Below are 14,580 nucleotides of genomic sequence, written 5' to 3' on the forward strand. Positions count from 1 at the left end.
CGACACATCGTAAATCTTTCGTGTATTTTTTTGTCTCATCTGGTAGACACGGAAGAAGCACGCGAGTTTGTCGTAGCCCCTGAGTTACCCGCGGGGGTTAGTTCTGTTGTGAGGCAAGACATAAGTCAGGGGTAGTGGTTTAGCCGAGCATGTGTTTGGATTAGATGCTGCTGCTGCACGTTTTCTACGCCTGACTCTTGTCTGCTTCTTCTAGAGGAGGTCTCTGATTTCTGTTTCTCCATAAATCCATTTGCTGCTGCTGTTTTCGTTGAGCAGTGAGTGAAAACAAAAGACGTATGATTGCGTGCGTCTGACGTGATGGCATTATGACACTGATATTAGACAAAAATGTCAAGCGTGTTTCGGGGTGGCTGAGGAATGAACTCACTTTAGAAGGGAAGAATTTATGGACATGCATGGAACACGCTGGCACGGAAATAGAATCACATCAACCAGACATCAGCTTTCGATTGTGAACCAACACTACGTAACGTGCTTCATCATTTCTTGTGAACTAGAAGTGGATTTCCGTGGGCACCGTTTGTGGAGAGACAGCCGAAAGAATATGGTTTTCAGTAATAAGATGGTACAACCCTTGGCAGTCGTGGCTCTAATTTGGATCTCGTAATGGTTCTGTTACTGGGACTGGCACTGGAATGATCAATTTAGATGATGGACAGCAGCGACTCTTAAGGGTGTTGCTGTTGAAATCTATGTCAACAATTCGGCTTTCTATCTCGGAAACCACACGCCGAAGCCTGGGGTGAACGCAATTATTTCAATTTTTGGAACTTACAGCCCGAGGGGGGCCTAATGATGATTGGCATCGCTCTTTTAGATTAATTTATTATAAATTACGAAGCGAGAAAAAGAAGTGCGCACAGTAAAGTGTACGAGCCATGATTGGTTTGGGTCGAGGATCGTTGTGAGAGCATCTTCAAGGATCATGCTGAGCTGTGGAGTTTATTGGTCGATCGTCTGCACTGCAAAGCGTACACGAGGTGCCAGGGCGAGGTTACGGTCGGTCGATGGAACATTTTAAACGATTTCTTCCGTACACCATCCGCGGGGAGGGGGTGGGGGCAACATAATTTGCATATGTGTTTCATTCAATTTGGAATTGCAAATTATCACCACGGTAGTTTGCCTTTCGACTGTGACGTCGTCGTAGCTGGGGAGGTGCGTTTTCGGTTTGGCTTCAGTCCCAGGTTGCTGCTACGTTCCACGGCTTTTTATGCGTGCGTGCATGTGTCCGCCACTAATTTCGTGGCTCATTTGCACGGCGAACACACTCTCGTCTTATTTGCTCTCTCTCTCCGCTATTGCGCTCCTGGGTAACTTTTTAATTAGCATTTTCATCTACTTTCACTCACGCGCATCATAACGGACGCCGGCGCCCGGTGCGCTTTGCTGGTGACTGATGGCTTATGCATTCGTGTATACCCAGAGGAGAAGGAGGAAACGGACGAATTTCCTGGCCTCACGCATTTCATTGTGACGCCAGATCTGCATTCATAGGAATGATCCAATCTTGGATCCACGAATGGAAGGTTACATGGCGGAGCACCACAATTCCGATTTAGATTACTTCCGGTCCGTGGGGTCTCTTTTGGAGCTTATTTGGAATGCCCATTGTAAATTGAGTTTTTTGTGTGATAATTTAAACCCCCGAGAGTGTCTGTGATCTTGTTAAGATCTGCTAACTAGACACTGGAAAAGGGAACTGTGTAGTGCCATTTAGTAAACCGCAAAGGGCTTTGTAAAAAAGTCATATTAAGGTGGGGGCTTCGGTAATTTCTTACCTAAACAAGGACGTAACCATTCAACTTTATTTTTTGAAGTGTACGTCATATTAAATTGCAACTTTTGAAGAATATTTGGTTCTTTTTTTTTTGGCGAAGATTAATTAAAATCTTCATCCATGACATCGAATTTAGGCAATCATGTCGTCGAAAAGGTACTTTTTCCGTTTCGTAGCCACATGACGCGTCATGTGAAATACTACCATGATCAAAAATAAACCGGAATTTTGAATTTATTCCGCGCGGGCTTATCATTTTTGAATTCTGTCTTTTTTATTACGTTGATGGCTCTATTAGTGATGTACATGCCAAGTTTCAGCTTGCCAGCTCTTCATTTACGTTTACAGCAGAGATTTGTTTGCATTAAGTTTTTGCGTCGCGGCGATTTTTAAAAGTGATTCAAAACATGAACAACGTTAAAAATTAAATTGAGTGTTCCGACACATTAAAAATGATACAAAAGTGTTATGGTGACAATACTCTATCAAAAATACAGGTGTACCAGTGGTATAAACGCTTTAAAAGTGGTCGTGAGGCTGTTGAGGACGATTGTCGTCCTGGAAGGCCATTGACATCCAAAACTGACGAAAACGTCAATGAAATCCGAAAATTGTTGATCGAAAAGCGCAAATTGACGATAAGGGAGATAGCTGAGACCACCAACGTATCATTTGAATCAATCCGCCAAAAAAAAATCTGCCTTGGTGGGGTCACAACTCGTGGATTCTCCATGACGATAATGCGCCATCTCATAATGCGTTGATTTTTCGAGAGTTTCTCGTCAAAAACAAAACCAATACCATTCAACAACCGGACAATTAACGTGATATCGTATCATGTGGCTTCTGCCTATTCAATTGACTCTAAAAACCACTACGAGGAACTCGTTTTCAGAGTGTGGAGGCAATTAAGCTAAAATCGCCGGAGGCACTAAAGACTATAACAAAAACCGAGTTCTAGAAAAATTTGAGGAGTGGATCAAATGCTGGCACAAGTGCATTGCATCCGACGGGGACTCCTTTGAAGGGGACAATTTGAATTTTGAAGAAAAAACAAGTACTTTTCTTTTTATGACAAAATTCCGGTTTATTTTTGATCATGGTAGTATACAAATCAATATTCGTTTGATAGATAATAAGTTTATCAAGCTGGCACCGTTGAGTTTTTGTTGAATTTCCTATTTTTCGATTTTTCGCAGATTGTTTAGGTTGAAAAAGTGATCCTTTTTGTGATCTTGCTAAAAAAAAGAAACGAGTTTTACATAACTATTAATATTTAAAAAGAAGTATCAACAAGTGCTATGAAAACTCGACGTACAGCAAAGCAAAGAGGGTACAGATTGTGCGATTAAAAAAATCAAATCAATCGATTCTGTAGTTTTTACTGTACGATGAGCACCGACTTAGAAAATGTTGGTTTTGGGAAACGCTCTTCAAAGTAGCGAGCTGCATTGAGCCTTGCATGAAGCGCGGATGTTCAAAAATTTATAACTTCGATTGATCCAACATTTTTACACAATATTCATGAAAGGATCAACATTCACGGAAAAATGTAAAAAAATACGTCACAAAAAAATTAAACATCGAAGCCGCCCCCCCCCCCTTAAAGGCGGCTACATTCTGAAGATCACTAGGTTTGGCCTAACCAGCACATCAGGGCCTCGTTTGTAACACTTCAACACTGTGGTTTCGCGTGAAGAGATAAGATAGTGTTTGGTTTTCCATTGATTACACACTTCCCAATCCTGACTATTCACCCTTCGAAACATGAAAATGATGAATATCTTGTCTCCGATCGTTGTCGATCTTGTTCCGAAATGATAGATTTCGATCGATCGATTTACTACTCTACAAGGCTTGTGCATTGTTTTATGATGCAAATACTGGTTCTTGTAGTAACCGATACTACTCCGCCCCAAATATCAGGAATACAATTGATGAACATAAATTGCGTCGCTATCGGCCATCGTGTGCTAGTAAGACTTTCTCCATCACATAACGCGCCATGTCGTCCATTTTTTGAGGGCAGAGATTGCATTGTCGCCGAGCCTGGCTTTATTTGGTTGACAAAATATGAAACATGTGAAAGTTACTTTCCTTAATGTAGGAGAAGCGGCACCGAGACACTGTGGGGGGCGATGCGAGAAGGAAGAGGCGATCCAGCATAAGAAACGATCGATAAATTCACGTTGTACACAAAAAATACTGTCAGTAAAAAAGGACACAAATCCTTCGTGGGCTTGTTGTCCAAATGCCTTAAAAAGACTTTTCGCTTGTTCGACGCAATGAAGGAAATGAGGTTGTTCACGTGGGTCGCTTGGGTTCCAACTAAGGTGCGAAGGAAGGTGGCGACCTGGAATTTGTCTCTTTTTTGGAATTTTTTTCCTCGATTCCGCGTGTCTGTTACCTAATCCCCTATCGCGGCCAATACACGGGCGTGTGGGACGTTGTGGGACTCTATTAGTAGCAACCGGCATTTTGTCATCGTTCCAACCGATGATGCTTTGCACGATTTATTCTTTCACGAACAGTTAACATTATATTTCCTTTTCAAGCGTTAGAAGGATCACTTGGCGACGCGTGACACAGTGGTCAATGCTGATGCATTGGAGTTATGAGATCATCAGTTCCGCTTGGAAGTTTTGGTGACGTCATGGTCTGCGATTTGGCGTGGTACTTTTCACCGAAACCCAGGGCTGGTGACCGGTAATTGATAGATGAAATTTATTGCCCCGGGGACCACCACCGCCCATGTCATGTTTGGGTTCGGTCGGTGACTCACTTTGAACACTCCTCTGTAAGCGACAATTCGCGTTGGGTTGGGCAGCGCTGGAGGGCGCTCTCCGGTTTCAACGAAATTTTCAATTACAGAGATTAATTTTTCATTCAACGACGACGTAGTTCTTTCGTTCTGACTCATCGGACATTTCGTTTAAACAAGTTTGTGAATCTCTTTTCAAACATTAGGTCTTGTAACTGTAATGCTATCTCTAAACCCATTACCCCCAAAATGGAGACCCGGCACCGTAGTCTAGCTCCCTTTCGGAGGTTAAGAGACGGTGTTCCTAACTGCACATCATCCCTCGATTAATGACAAGATCTTTCCATGCTGCCGCGGGCTTTTAGTTTAATGGCCTTAGCCGATCTCATCACTCCATCGTCGGCGTCGTCGTCGTCGTCGTCGTCGTCGTGGTCGTGGTTGTCGCCATCGTTGACGTTGACGCTAGAATCCTAGAGGTGAACGACGGGGTCCGCGTGCTGCTGCTGGTGGTGAAAAGTGTATTTTCGATTCCTTTTCACTCCTCCTCACCCCCAAACCCCCCCACCAAAAACGGTTCACGGCTTGTTGCACTTCGACCGAGCCCGCGGTTTCACGCACGATGTGCATCGTTGCTGCATTTGGGAGGAACGAAAATAGAATAATCTATTTTAGAATACCTTCCGTGCGATGGGGAGGTCCGCTTCTTTTGGGGATGCCAGATTAGGAGAGGAAGATGACGTGTGGTGTGTGCGAGCGAGGTGGGATTTAGATGATCTCTCGCCCTGCTGCCTGGGCTGGCCGCCTGTCGGTTGATTCTGACTAGCTTGAGACACGTTACAACACGGGCGCACATTTTCGGTGCCTTCTTCGTGCTGGATTTGGATAAAACAGACTGTTGTTGAGACCTAAGAGAGGAGGTCCATTTCAATTGGACCTTTTGAAGCTCTTGAAATCTGAACACTCTTCACACAGAACGATGACATTATGCGATCGTTTAGCGATGTTGCATCGCTGGCCAGAACCGATCCGATTTCAAAGGTCTGCCGGAATCGAAATCCAAGTGAGCGGTGATGGGGCCAGAGCTCTAGATCTGCATCTTGTTGCGAGCTGATGCAAGCGAAGCAGCAGCATACAGTAGCATCTCCATCGCAACGCATGGCGTAGTGTTCTATGTCGACTTCTCCCTTCCCTTGGCGAGGAAATGGTTTCTAAAATAGAGACAACTCATCGTCAACTGCACTACACTCCACACAGACAAACGCACGGACACGGTTCTACGGCGTTCCCTGTGGAACGCATCGTGCTTCCGAACCTGCCACCATCCATCGTCGCACGCGACTCTGTGAAGCGGACTCCTCTCTCGGTATCATTAGACCACACCCCACACGGTGGTGACATTTTCTTGGTTTAAATATAATGAGTTTTTTGCCGATGGTGAGGAGAGGATGGTTACGCTGGTGGGAGTGTTGGCCATTGACTGTGTTCTAGCTTCTTTCCACTTCGCGATTCGCTCGCTGTTAATATGATCACCACTCGCTCGTTCGCTCGTTCGCTTCAACGAGACTAATGCCTCTGTTTGCTTCTTTTTTTTTTTACAGATTCTTCAACGACGGAAGAAGGTACTCGGTACCGGTGGCCCGTTCTAACACACGAGAGTCGTCATGTGCTGCCAACGAAAAGAGAGACACGACACCGCCTGCTTAGAGGAATGAGAGCTTTACGAGTGCACTCGAGGGACAGAATATCTCAATTGTGACAACACATTCCGACGAGCGACCGGTGTCACAGTGCATTTTAGCGAAATTCTGGCAGTAAACGGACTTTACGGAAGTCACAAATGTCTAGAACAACCCCCCCGGGGGTGTTGCACCACCGAAGGCAACGCACTCTGACATTGGTTCCGTTGCTCAGCGGTTTGTTTTTGTGTGGTGCAACCTTTCCGGACAGTTTTTCATTAACTAAGCGAGCGAGTTGTTTGGCGAGACGACACTTGGTAGAAGAAACTAATTTGAAAGGAACGCAAAACGAACCCTTCCAGCGCAAACCCTTGCGTGACCAACTGGTTCACGTAGTAAACGAAGAAGTGCCATTAGATGTTCCAGAGTATTTGTTTTGGAACCATTTTAATCTCACCATTTTAATCTAATTTAATGTTTGTTTGTGGTGTTTTTCTCTTTTAGATTTGAAGTTTTATTCGTTCTCACAGTGGAAACAGTGATTTTTGTGACCGGTGTCCGATTTCTGGTGTGCGTGCGTTCTTGTTTAGCAAGTCCAAGTGAGTTCCCTGGAAGTGCACAATCTTACAATCGAATAATCCGCACAGTGAATGCGTGAATGAAGAGTGGCAGAGTTGTTGGAGTGGAAGTGGAACCACCGGGGAAACAGTTTTATGCATCCTAATTACCTGCGTCCGGCTACTAGTAGTAGTGGCCATACCAGTGTGGAGTACCATATAGCCACTTCCCACGGACATCCGCGATCGGTTCCGCTGGTACGTTAAGAGACACATTCACCGAGCCCAGCAGACGACGACCAGTAGCAGCACGGGACAGACCGTGAGCTGCTACCGTGAGAAAGAAGGTGTTCGGGGCGATCTACCCTTCTGTCCCCGCGGTTGGAATATGGATAGAAGTGTAGATTCCATCGGTAGTTGCTCGCTGGATGTAGACGCTGATTCGACCGATTTCTCTGGTAGGTTGAAGGATGTGGTGATTCCTAATGATGTTAAGTGGATTTGACGCATAAAAATGATAAAATCTGAACCAAAAATGGCGCACCCGGGTGTTGCGTATCGCAAGGTGACCACACGCCACATTAAACGGGTTCGTTCCGAGTGTTATCCATCATCCAAGACACGCTCACATGTGTTGTCATTGGCCACTGCCGCGTGGTGGGCGTATATTGTCACATTTGCCATGCCAAACCGGAAACACAAAGCAACGGTCTGGCGGTGGTGGGGTGGACTTTGTCGTCTCGGCTCGATAAGGAAGCTCGGCACTCGGGCGATTCATTTTTGGATGTCTCCCGGTAAAGCCGTCCCAGCAGCGATCGTCTACCGGTGGGAGCGGAACGATGACATTGAAAATTAGTCGTCCAACTCGAAGGAAGGAATGTTGTTGACTTGGAAAGACGCTCCCCCCCGCCCTGCGAATGGCCATGGTTTGAACGGACCAAACAAATCGTAAAAATGGGAAGCCCGAGCTTCAGAAATGGTGCCAAAATATATCACGAGCACACGTACGATGGAGCCGTACCGTAAATCTCACATGCCGTGGCTTAATTCGTCTTGAAACCTTTCGGGAACGGAAGACGCTTAATGGAAGGCGGCACAAAACGGCAACAGAAAAGAATGGTAATGTGGTCGAGAAATGTGTTTGTCGCGTGCGGGCGGGCGGACGGACTGACCATGATGGCCGAGCGTGCGTGACTTTCTGTTTGAAGCAAGTCCTCCCGACCGGCGGAAACAGGATTCTGTATGCCGCGCGGTCGCATGCCGTCTTCGGATAGCAAATGGAAGGCAATGTTTAGTTACTCCGGTTAGTCTGGTTTGGTTGGATCTGAGAGAGAGTCGGGCGGGAGAGAGAGGCCGAAGAAATGCTAAATGTTGAATGGTTTTAAGACCGATGGACAGACCAAGGTCAATGTCATGCTTTTGTGCGGTGTACCACGTGGGATTGCGCGAGCGCGCGCCCACCATTCTGCGGTGTTCCAGTGAAATGGGCCTAAGGAGGGAATGGATAATCGTACAATTGGCTCTGACCCCGGCTTTTTGGCCGCCTCCACGAGTGTGCGGTAATTCGTGTGACATTGGCACTATTAGTTCCATGTCCATAACTTACTGCAAACCTTCATCTGGACGTCAATGTTAAAGGCTCATCGAGATGAAGTAAAAACAGTGATTGACATTCCTATAGCCACACTAAATGCTTTTAATGCAATTTTGTTACTTTCTTCGTAGCTAGTCTGTCCATGAAATGGTGAACAACAGTGAAAATATAAAATGAAAATAAAACCACTTTAAGGAAGCTTCTTGCTGGTCGGTACCTACCCATATTCGAAGGTGTTTTTGGCAAAATTTAAACCAAAACGACCCTGTGCTTCATGGTTTTGGTACCTTTCTCATCTCTAATCTCATCGATTAACATTTCTAACCTATCAAAAGCATAGTTTTTAGGCAACAGCATCCCTATATCCAGAAAACTGGCTTGCATCGTCAATTGTAATTGTTCATAAATCCGCTAGGGGAAGTTATATAGAAAGGATTAGGTAAATGGACAGCATCTAAACAATATTTACATTTCCGATCCTCAAAAAAAGGTGGAAATCAATTTCAAATCGTTGTGTTGAAGTGGAGATAAAAATACAGAATAGAATATTAGCTTCGAATTAGATATTATTAAACATTTTTTTTAGGTATTTATACAAATAAGAAACTTTATATACGCTATGCGTAGTAGTTGAACGAATGTGAAAGTCAAATGATCAGTTCCTAATTAATATTTCACAAGAAATTTTAGTTCAGTTCTGTTTGAGCTGAAAACAAAATCGTGAGGCTGTGATTCGAATGTCTATTACTGTAGTATAGATTCTGTTAAGCAGAGCGAAGCAGGTGCGACCAAGTCGCCAAGACCAAGTATTGGTGGGTGTTGTAGGTATCGAAAACAACTTCCAATTATTTCTTCCGTCGTGTTCTGTCTTTATGCCGATAGGGATCGTCACCTCACCTTGACATTTGTGGAAGGACACGATTGTTCATCAACACTCTTCCACTACCAAAGTCTACCCAGTATAGGAGGGAATTCGTATCGAAATCAAATATTCAAACTGTCGTGACGGTAGCGCTAACAGGAGGCCGTACAGCGCTTATCGCACACTATAGGAACCTGTTCGACACTGTCCATCCGGTTGCTCGCTTTAATCCACAGAAAATCAATGATGCCGATCGCGACGTGATCATCGCGTCGAGGTAGGCAGCTACATTTCGTCTTCTTCTACCCGGTGCTTCGGATCATTCAGCATTGATGATCCATTTTTGCGTTTGCAAACGATAATTACACCCCAGGTCTGGTTGCCGGTTGCGAAACCGGCGATCGACCACCAGCGTGCACCGTGTACTTAACTCGTAATGTCCCTTTGATAGCATGGCTTGGTAGCGCTGTTGGTCGATGGCGTGCTTACTCCATACTCCCGGCACGTGGAGCGTATAATCCGTTCCAAATGGATGGTCGTTTTCGCCGACTAACGTCGTCTATTATCGATTAGGTAGTGGTTCAACTGGTTTATTGGATTTACTCGTTTACGCATCCATATAACCAGACCCCGTACTCTAGGGTTCTTTGAGATCCATGGCACACTGTAGAAGGGAAGCATCCTACACTTTTAGCTCGAAGGTCTCTGGCTGGTTTACAAAACACCCTTCTCGTCCAAAAGCCGCTCAGGGAAAAGGCTTCTTTAGGAAAAGCTTTCACTGTTGCTGCTCATTCTTGCTAGGGAACAGGCGCGTTATTGCGATTACCAAACCAAAGCCCCAAAACACCTCCACACGATCGCGCACTGCCGGTGGCCGCCGCAGACGATCGCACAATTCCTAAAAAGACTGCGCGCGAAAGCATGCGTGAGTGTCACAGTGTATATAGTGTCTAGCCAGGCCGCTGTTACAAGCGTTGGCGTAAGGAACACCGAGCACGAAGCTCCGCCGACGCATAAGGCGTGCTCTCTGCTCTGCATTCGCTCTGAAGCCGAAGTTAAGCGCGTGAGCTGCATTCAAATGCGCTGGCTGCTGAGGGCGCACCCGAGGACTGCACTTGGTTGCGATAGGAAGAGAGAGGTTGCCATGGGGCTCCTACGCTGCCAGTGAACCAGCCAGTTCGCCGGCACAACACGCTGGTTGGTGCGTTGCGTCATAGAAAAAGGCGAAATGAGTTCGATGTTTCTGTTTCGAAAGTGGTTCAGAGTCGTGGGCTTCAGAGTCGTAAGGGGAAGCACCAGACCAAGCAGCACGACAACAGAGAGAAAGAGCGAGAGAGAGAGAGAGAGGTTGTGCGTGGTGTGGTAGTCGCGACAATTACTACACGCGAACCTTCGGGTGGTCTTCGATCCTGTGCCGTGTGCCGCCTCATGGCTGGGGAACCTCTCGTTTCCAGTGTGCGTTCGGCTGTCGGTTCGAACGGTTATAGCGTTGGCTTGTAAGAGGAAGTGGAAGTCTGTGAATCTCGGTGTGATTCATCGTTCCTAGTGTCTGCTTATCAGCCAGAGAACAGTGAGCGCAAGTGGTGTTTGTTCGGTAAAAGAGGGCACAGATCCGGGCCAGGCATTTTGTGTTAGTCTATCAAAAGGGATCATCGATTGGAATCACTCTGTTCCTATCGGGTCTTAGTCTGATGATATGGAAATCTTATAACCAAACAGAGAGAATAGCCAAGAAGCTGCACGTGCACAACCGGAGTGGAGTGTCCAGTTCCGAGACATCTGTGGTGTGCGCCAGAAAACGAGTTCTCGCGCCCAAGTGCGTCGTGCGTTGTCGCGCGCATAGTTAAACGGTGACGCAACGTTGTGCAAAGTGGCTCTCAAGTGTCTGACGCAGCCTTCCGATCGCGAATTGTTTTGATTGGTGGTGACTGGACTCCCCGGAAGGTGACCATAAATGTTGTCCTTGCGTGTAAGTTCTCACATTCTGTGCCTAGTGAGGTTATACAAAGTATCTTGTAGAGAGTGCTGGCCACCGATGGCCATTTGTAGCTAAACGATCGTCGATTTTAGAGTGGCGAAACCCACAGCTGGTTGGTAGCAGCAGCTGTTCCAGATCAGTGCACACCCCCATCTTATGCGTTGTGCACCTCAGGCGATTCGTGTCGTAAAATGCCAGCTCGCTAACCGTTCGTTCAATCAATCGATCGATCGATCGATCGATGAGTTTGATCGTCTTTCTAACGTGTCGCAAACGGAGTGTGCTGCTACTTCTGGACCGTACTCTGTCAAGATTGACTTCATTTGGCAGGTTCTTACGCGGCTCTTGGCTATTAAAATCCCTGACAACCGGGGGTGGTGAGAAGAACAGATACCAAGTGGTGCTCTTGTCAGTTGGTGCAAGTAGTTGGTACGCCGCAATTCAGTTCAGTTCACCCACGTGTGTTCGGCGACTGGAATGTTGGTGGGTGTTGTGTACTGTGGCGCCGATTCATTGGCTGCAATTGATGCAAATGGAGTCGACACCGAACCGGCGAATGCAAAAAACAGAGGGGGGCAATTTACGATCTCCGATCACCGATCCCCGGGGGTTTTGTATTATTAGAGATGTAATTGTTGTAACAACAAACATCAAGATGGGTGCACTGTGAGTTCTGAAGAGAAGTTGCAGTTCGCGGAGTGCGGAATAAAGTCATTAAATAGGACGACTTAAAGTAGGCCATTGCATAGCCGCCATATTCGTTAAATCAACAAAAAGCGTTCGATGCGTTGTGCGGTGCATGGCATTGTGTTTTGTTTGTTGTGTGTGTTTTGTGTTGATAACGCTATCGGAAAGTGGGAACCCGACAACAGCCTGCCAATGGTCGTTTGCGTCTTTTACGGCGTTGGCGTTATCGTAAAGCGACAACGTGCAGTGTACGTGCGATGGGTGAAGGTTACTCTCTCCCTACCCTTCTGGTGCACAATCGGTCACTCTCATTCACGATACAGTAGCTGCCAGGCTCTGCCATTGGTCACAGGGTGTATGACCACTCGATCAATGTTACACTCTCTACATCACTATCGCTCTCGGTCCATGTTGTTGTCCATGTTGAAGGCGCACATTTCACTTTTCTTACGTTGCTGGAGCGAGCCAAATAACACTCTACTGATAAGACACACCATAAGTGTGTGCGACGGTGGTTTCATCGAGAGTGAATCCGAGAGTATTTGTGGCGGAAAGCAACGCCTTTTTAGCACTTCCTACGGACCATGGCGTGTGACGTGATATTCGAAAGTTTGCTTGCTGCCTCGCGGTGCACCATATGGAACACGAAAATGAATTGTTAAATTTGTGGGATTCGAGGAATGTTGTGTCCCCACCCCAGGCCAGCCATCTCATCGAAGTTTATTCCGAAGCGTTAATGTGGCCTGTGTCAATGGCATGTCAATAAATCTTGCGTTTCGTGTGCAACCGGTACTACCTCCACCACCACTCCACGGATGACAAATCCTTGAATCCGGCTCCCTGGAAGTGTTTGTCCATATTGCTTCGCGCATTATCGCGCACCGTTGACAGTAACCCTCGAGTTCGGGGGAGGGATGATTTGTAAATCTCCGCAGTGGAGCTGATAGGTCCTCATGAAAAGGTCACGTATCGTCGATGAATCCATCAAAAGTATTACCTCATTTGTCGGTTGATTTTGGCTCGCTCGTGTGCAATTCCCCAAGTGCAACATGAATAAATGGGATTTTCTTGTCCACGGTTGGTTTTTATTGTGACCTTTGGTTTCATTTACCTCTCTTGATGGTTAAATATTTGACTTTTTTCCAATGTTTCTTCGTAGTTGGAATCGTATCGTATGGACGATTGGCACAAGCGGCATGAAAGAATTTCTTCAGCAATCGATAATTCGATTTGTAATTCGTGGCACGCTTTCGCCATGCTGATTATCCGCGAGAGAAGGAAAGAGTCCTTGAATTCATGCCCTTCAGTACCGTGGGTACTGTTCTTTACGATTGACGACGGCTCCAAGGTGAATAGCGCAGATTGTGTACCACTTCACGGTCAAGAGGGACTATACCGATGGTCGATCCTGAGAAGCAAATCAACCCATAAACACCTACGGCCGGATGGTGGCGTCACTGCACAATCCCTTGGAGGCGTGCTTGGAGCGTGTTTTTATGGCAAGGAGTTTTGCGATAATTTACGATCCTGCCGTGCACTACTGGGCGTAGAAAGCCGTCCGGCGCGTACGCTTTTTTTGTTTTATGGTTAGTGAAGCAAATCGATGAGCGGTGAGGGACAGTTTAGTACCGAAGGGCAATATTATCCGAGGGGAAAGGACGCAAAGTAGTGATAATTAAATGCTAAATTTACATGGAGAGGGTGCTCCTAGGGTTTGAATTTATTAGTGGCCATTGAATCTGACCTTTTCGAAGTGGTCATTCGATTTGTTAATGATCTTGGCCATGGGGAAAATCTAGTTGCGGAAGGTTAGTTATTGCGGTAGAAACGATTGGTGGCGCGATCTGTAAATCAATAGTATAGGATAGTGTTTCAATTGTAAGCATTTTAATAGGTTTCTTTATCTCTCTCTCTTCCCATTGACAGATACATCAGGAGAACTTAACTTTCTAACGCCGATCTCAGGCAAGGACATTACGAGGGAATTTACAGCCGGCATTAAGGAACGCTGCATGATTCCGGTGATCAATTGTCAGGCAGTAACGAGCGTTCTGGATCCGGTGACTGGACATATAAGCACCGTTCTCACAACGACGGCTTCGCCCTCACAGCAAGCGGCAGCAGCAGTCGCCTCTCAGCAGCAGCAACCATTGCTTAGCGGTGACACAGCTACATCGCAAACCAACAAGAAGCCAAGCTATCTGAATCTGGCCTGCTGTGTGAATGGCTACTCCAATCTGACGACATACGATTCAAAGCTTCGCCAGGACATTAATAAATCGCGCGAAGTGTCACCGAGCCGTCCAATCATTGCCACGCTGCACTACAACCGGACTGATTCCTCTGGCACCGGGGGTGGCGGTCACCTTCTGACGGCTCCGACTCTCAGCTACGTCAGCATGAACAATACGATCAACAACAACTACAGTGGTTCTACTACAGTGGGCGGCGGCACTGGACAGCTAAGCCTTGCCGGCAGCAGGATGTTCAAACTGAACGGCGGCAGTAGTGCCACAGCGAACGGGGTCGGTCGCCTACGGGGAATGAACGGAACCGCGAATGGGGGAGCAGTTGATGTCACCGATAATGCAGCCTGTGCGTTGTTCAATGGGAATGGTAGTTTCGCTGGTAGTGGGCTACGGTCCAGGGTGATTTCATCGCAAT

The 14,580-nt window shown here is 46.5% G+C and overlaps 1 protein-coding gene across 6 annotated transcripts in view; it reads left to right on the top strand.

Moving 5' to 3' along the window:
- LOC126569503 (putative uncharacterized protein DDB_G0277255) overlaps nucleotides 1-14,580 on the top strand; it is a 37,514-nt gene that overhangs the window by 17,406 nt on the left and 5,528 nt on the right. For 2 of the 6 annotated variants that reach the window (XM_050226645.1, XM_050226644.1), the window contains exons 2-3: nucleotides 6,743-7,253; nucleotides 13,843-14,580. The exon at nucleotides 13,843-14,580 is cut by the window's right edge and continues 1,514 nt beyond it. In XM_050226645.1, coding sequence (XP_050082602.1) covers nucleotides 7,184-7,253; nucleotides 13,843-14,580 — 808 coding nt within the window. In that variant the 5' untranslated portion in view covers nucleotides 6,743-7,183. Of the gene's footprint in view, nucleotides 1-6,626; nucleotides 6,646-6,742; nucleotides 7,254-10,715; nucleotides 10,846-10,970; nucleotides 11,221-12,643; nucleotides 12,878-13,842 lie in introns of those variants that run through there. The other 4 variants (XM_050226646.1, XM_050226649.1, XM_050226648.1 and 1 more) reach the window with 4 other exon arrangements.

Source organism: Anopheles aquasalis, chromosome 2 (genome assembly GCF_943734665.1).
Source record: "Anopheles aquasalis chromosome 2, idAnoAquaMG_Q_19, whole genome shotgun sequence".
Taxonomy (NCBI): Eukaryota; Metazoa; Arthropoda; class Insecta; order Diptera; family Culicidae; genus Anopheles; species Anopheles aquasalis.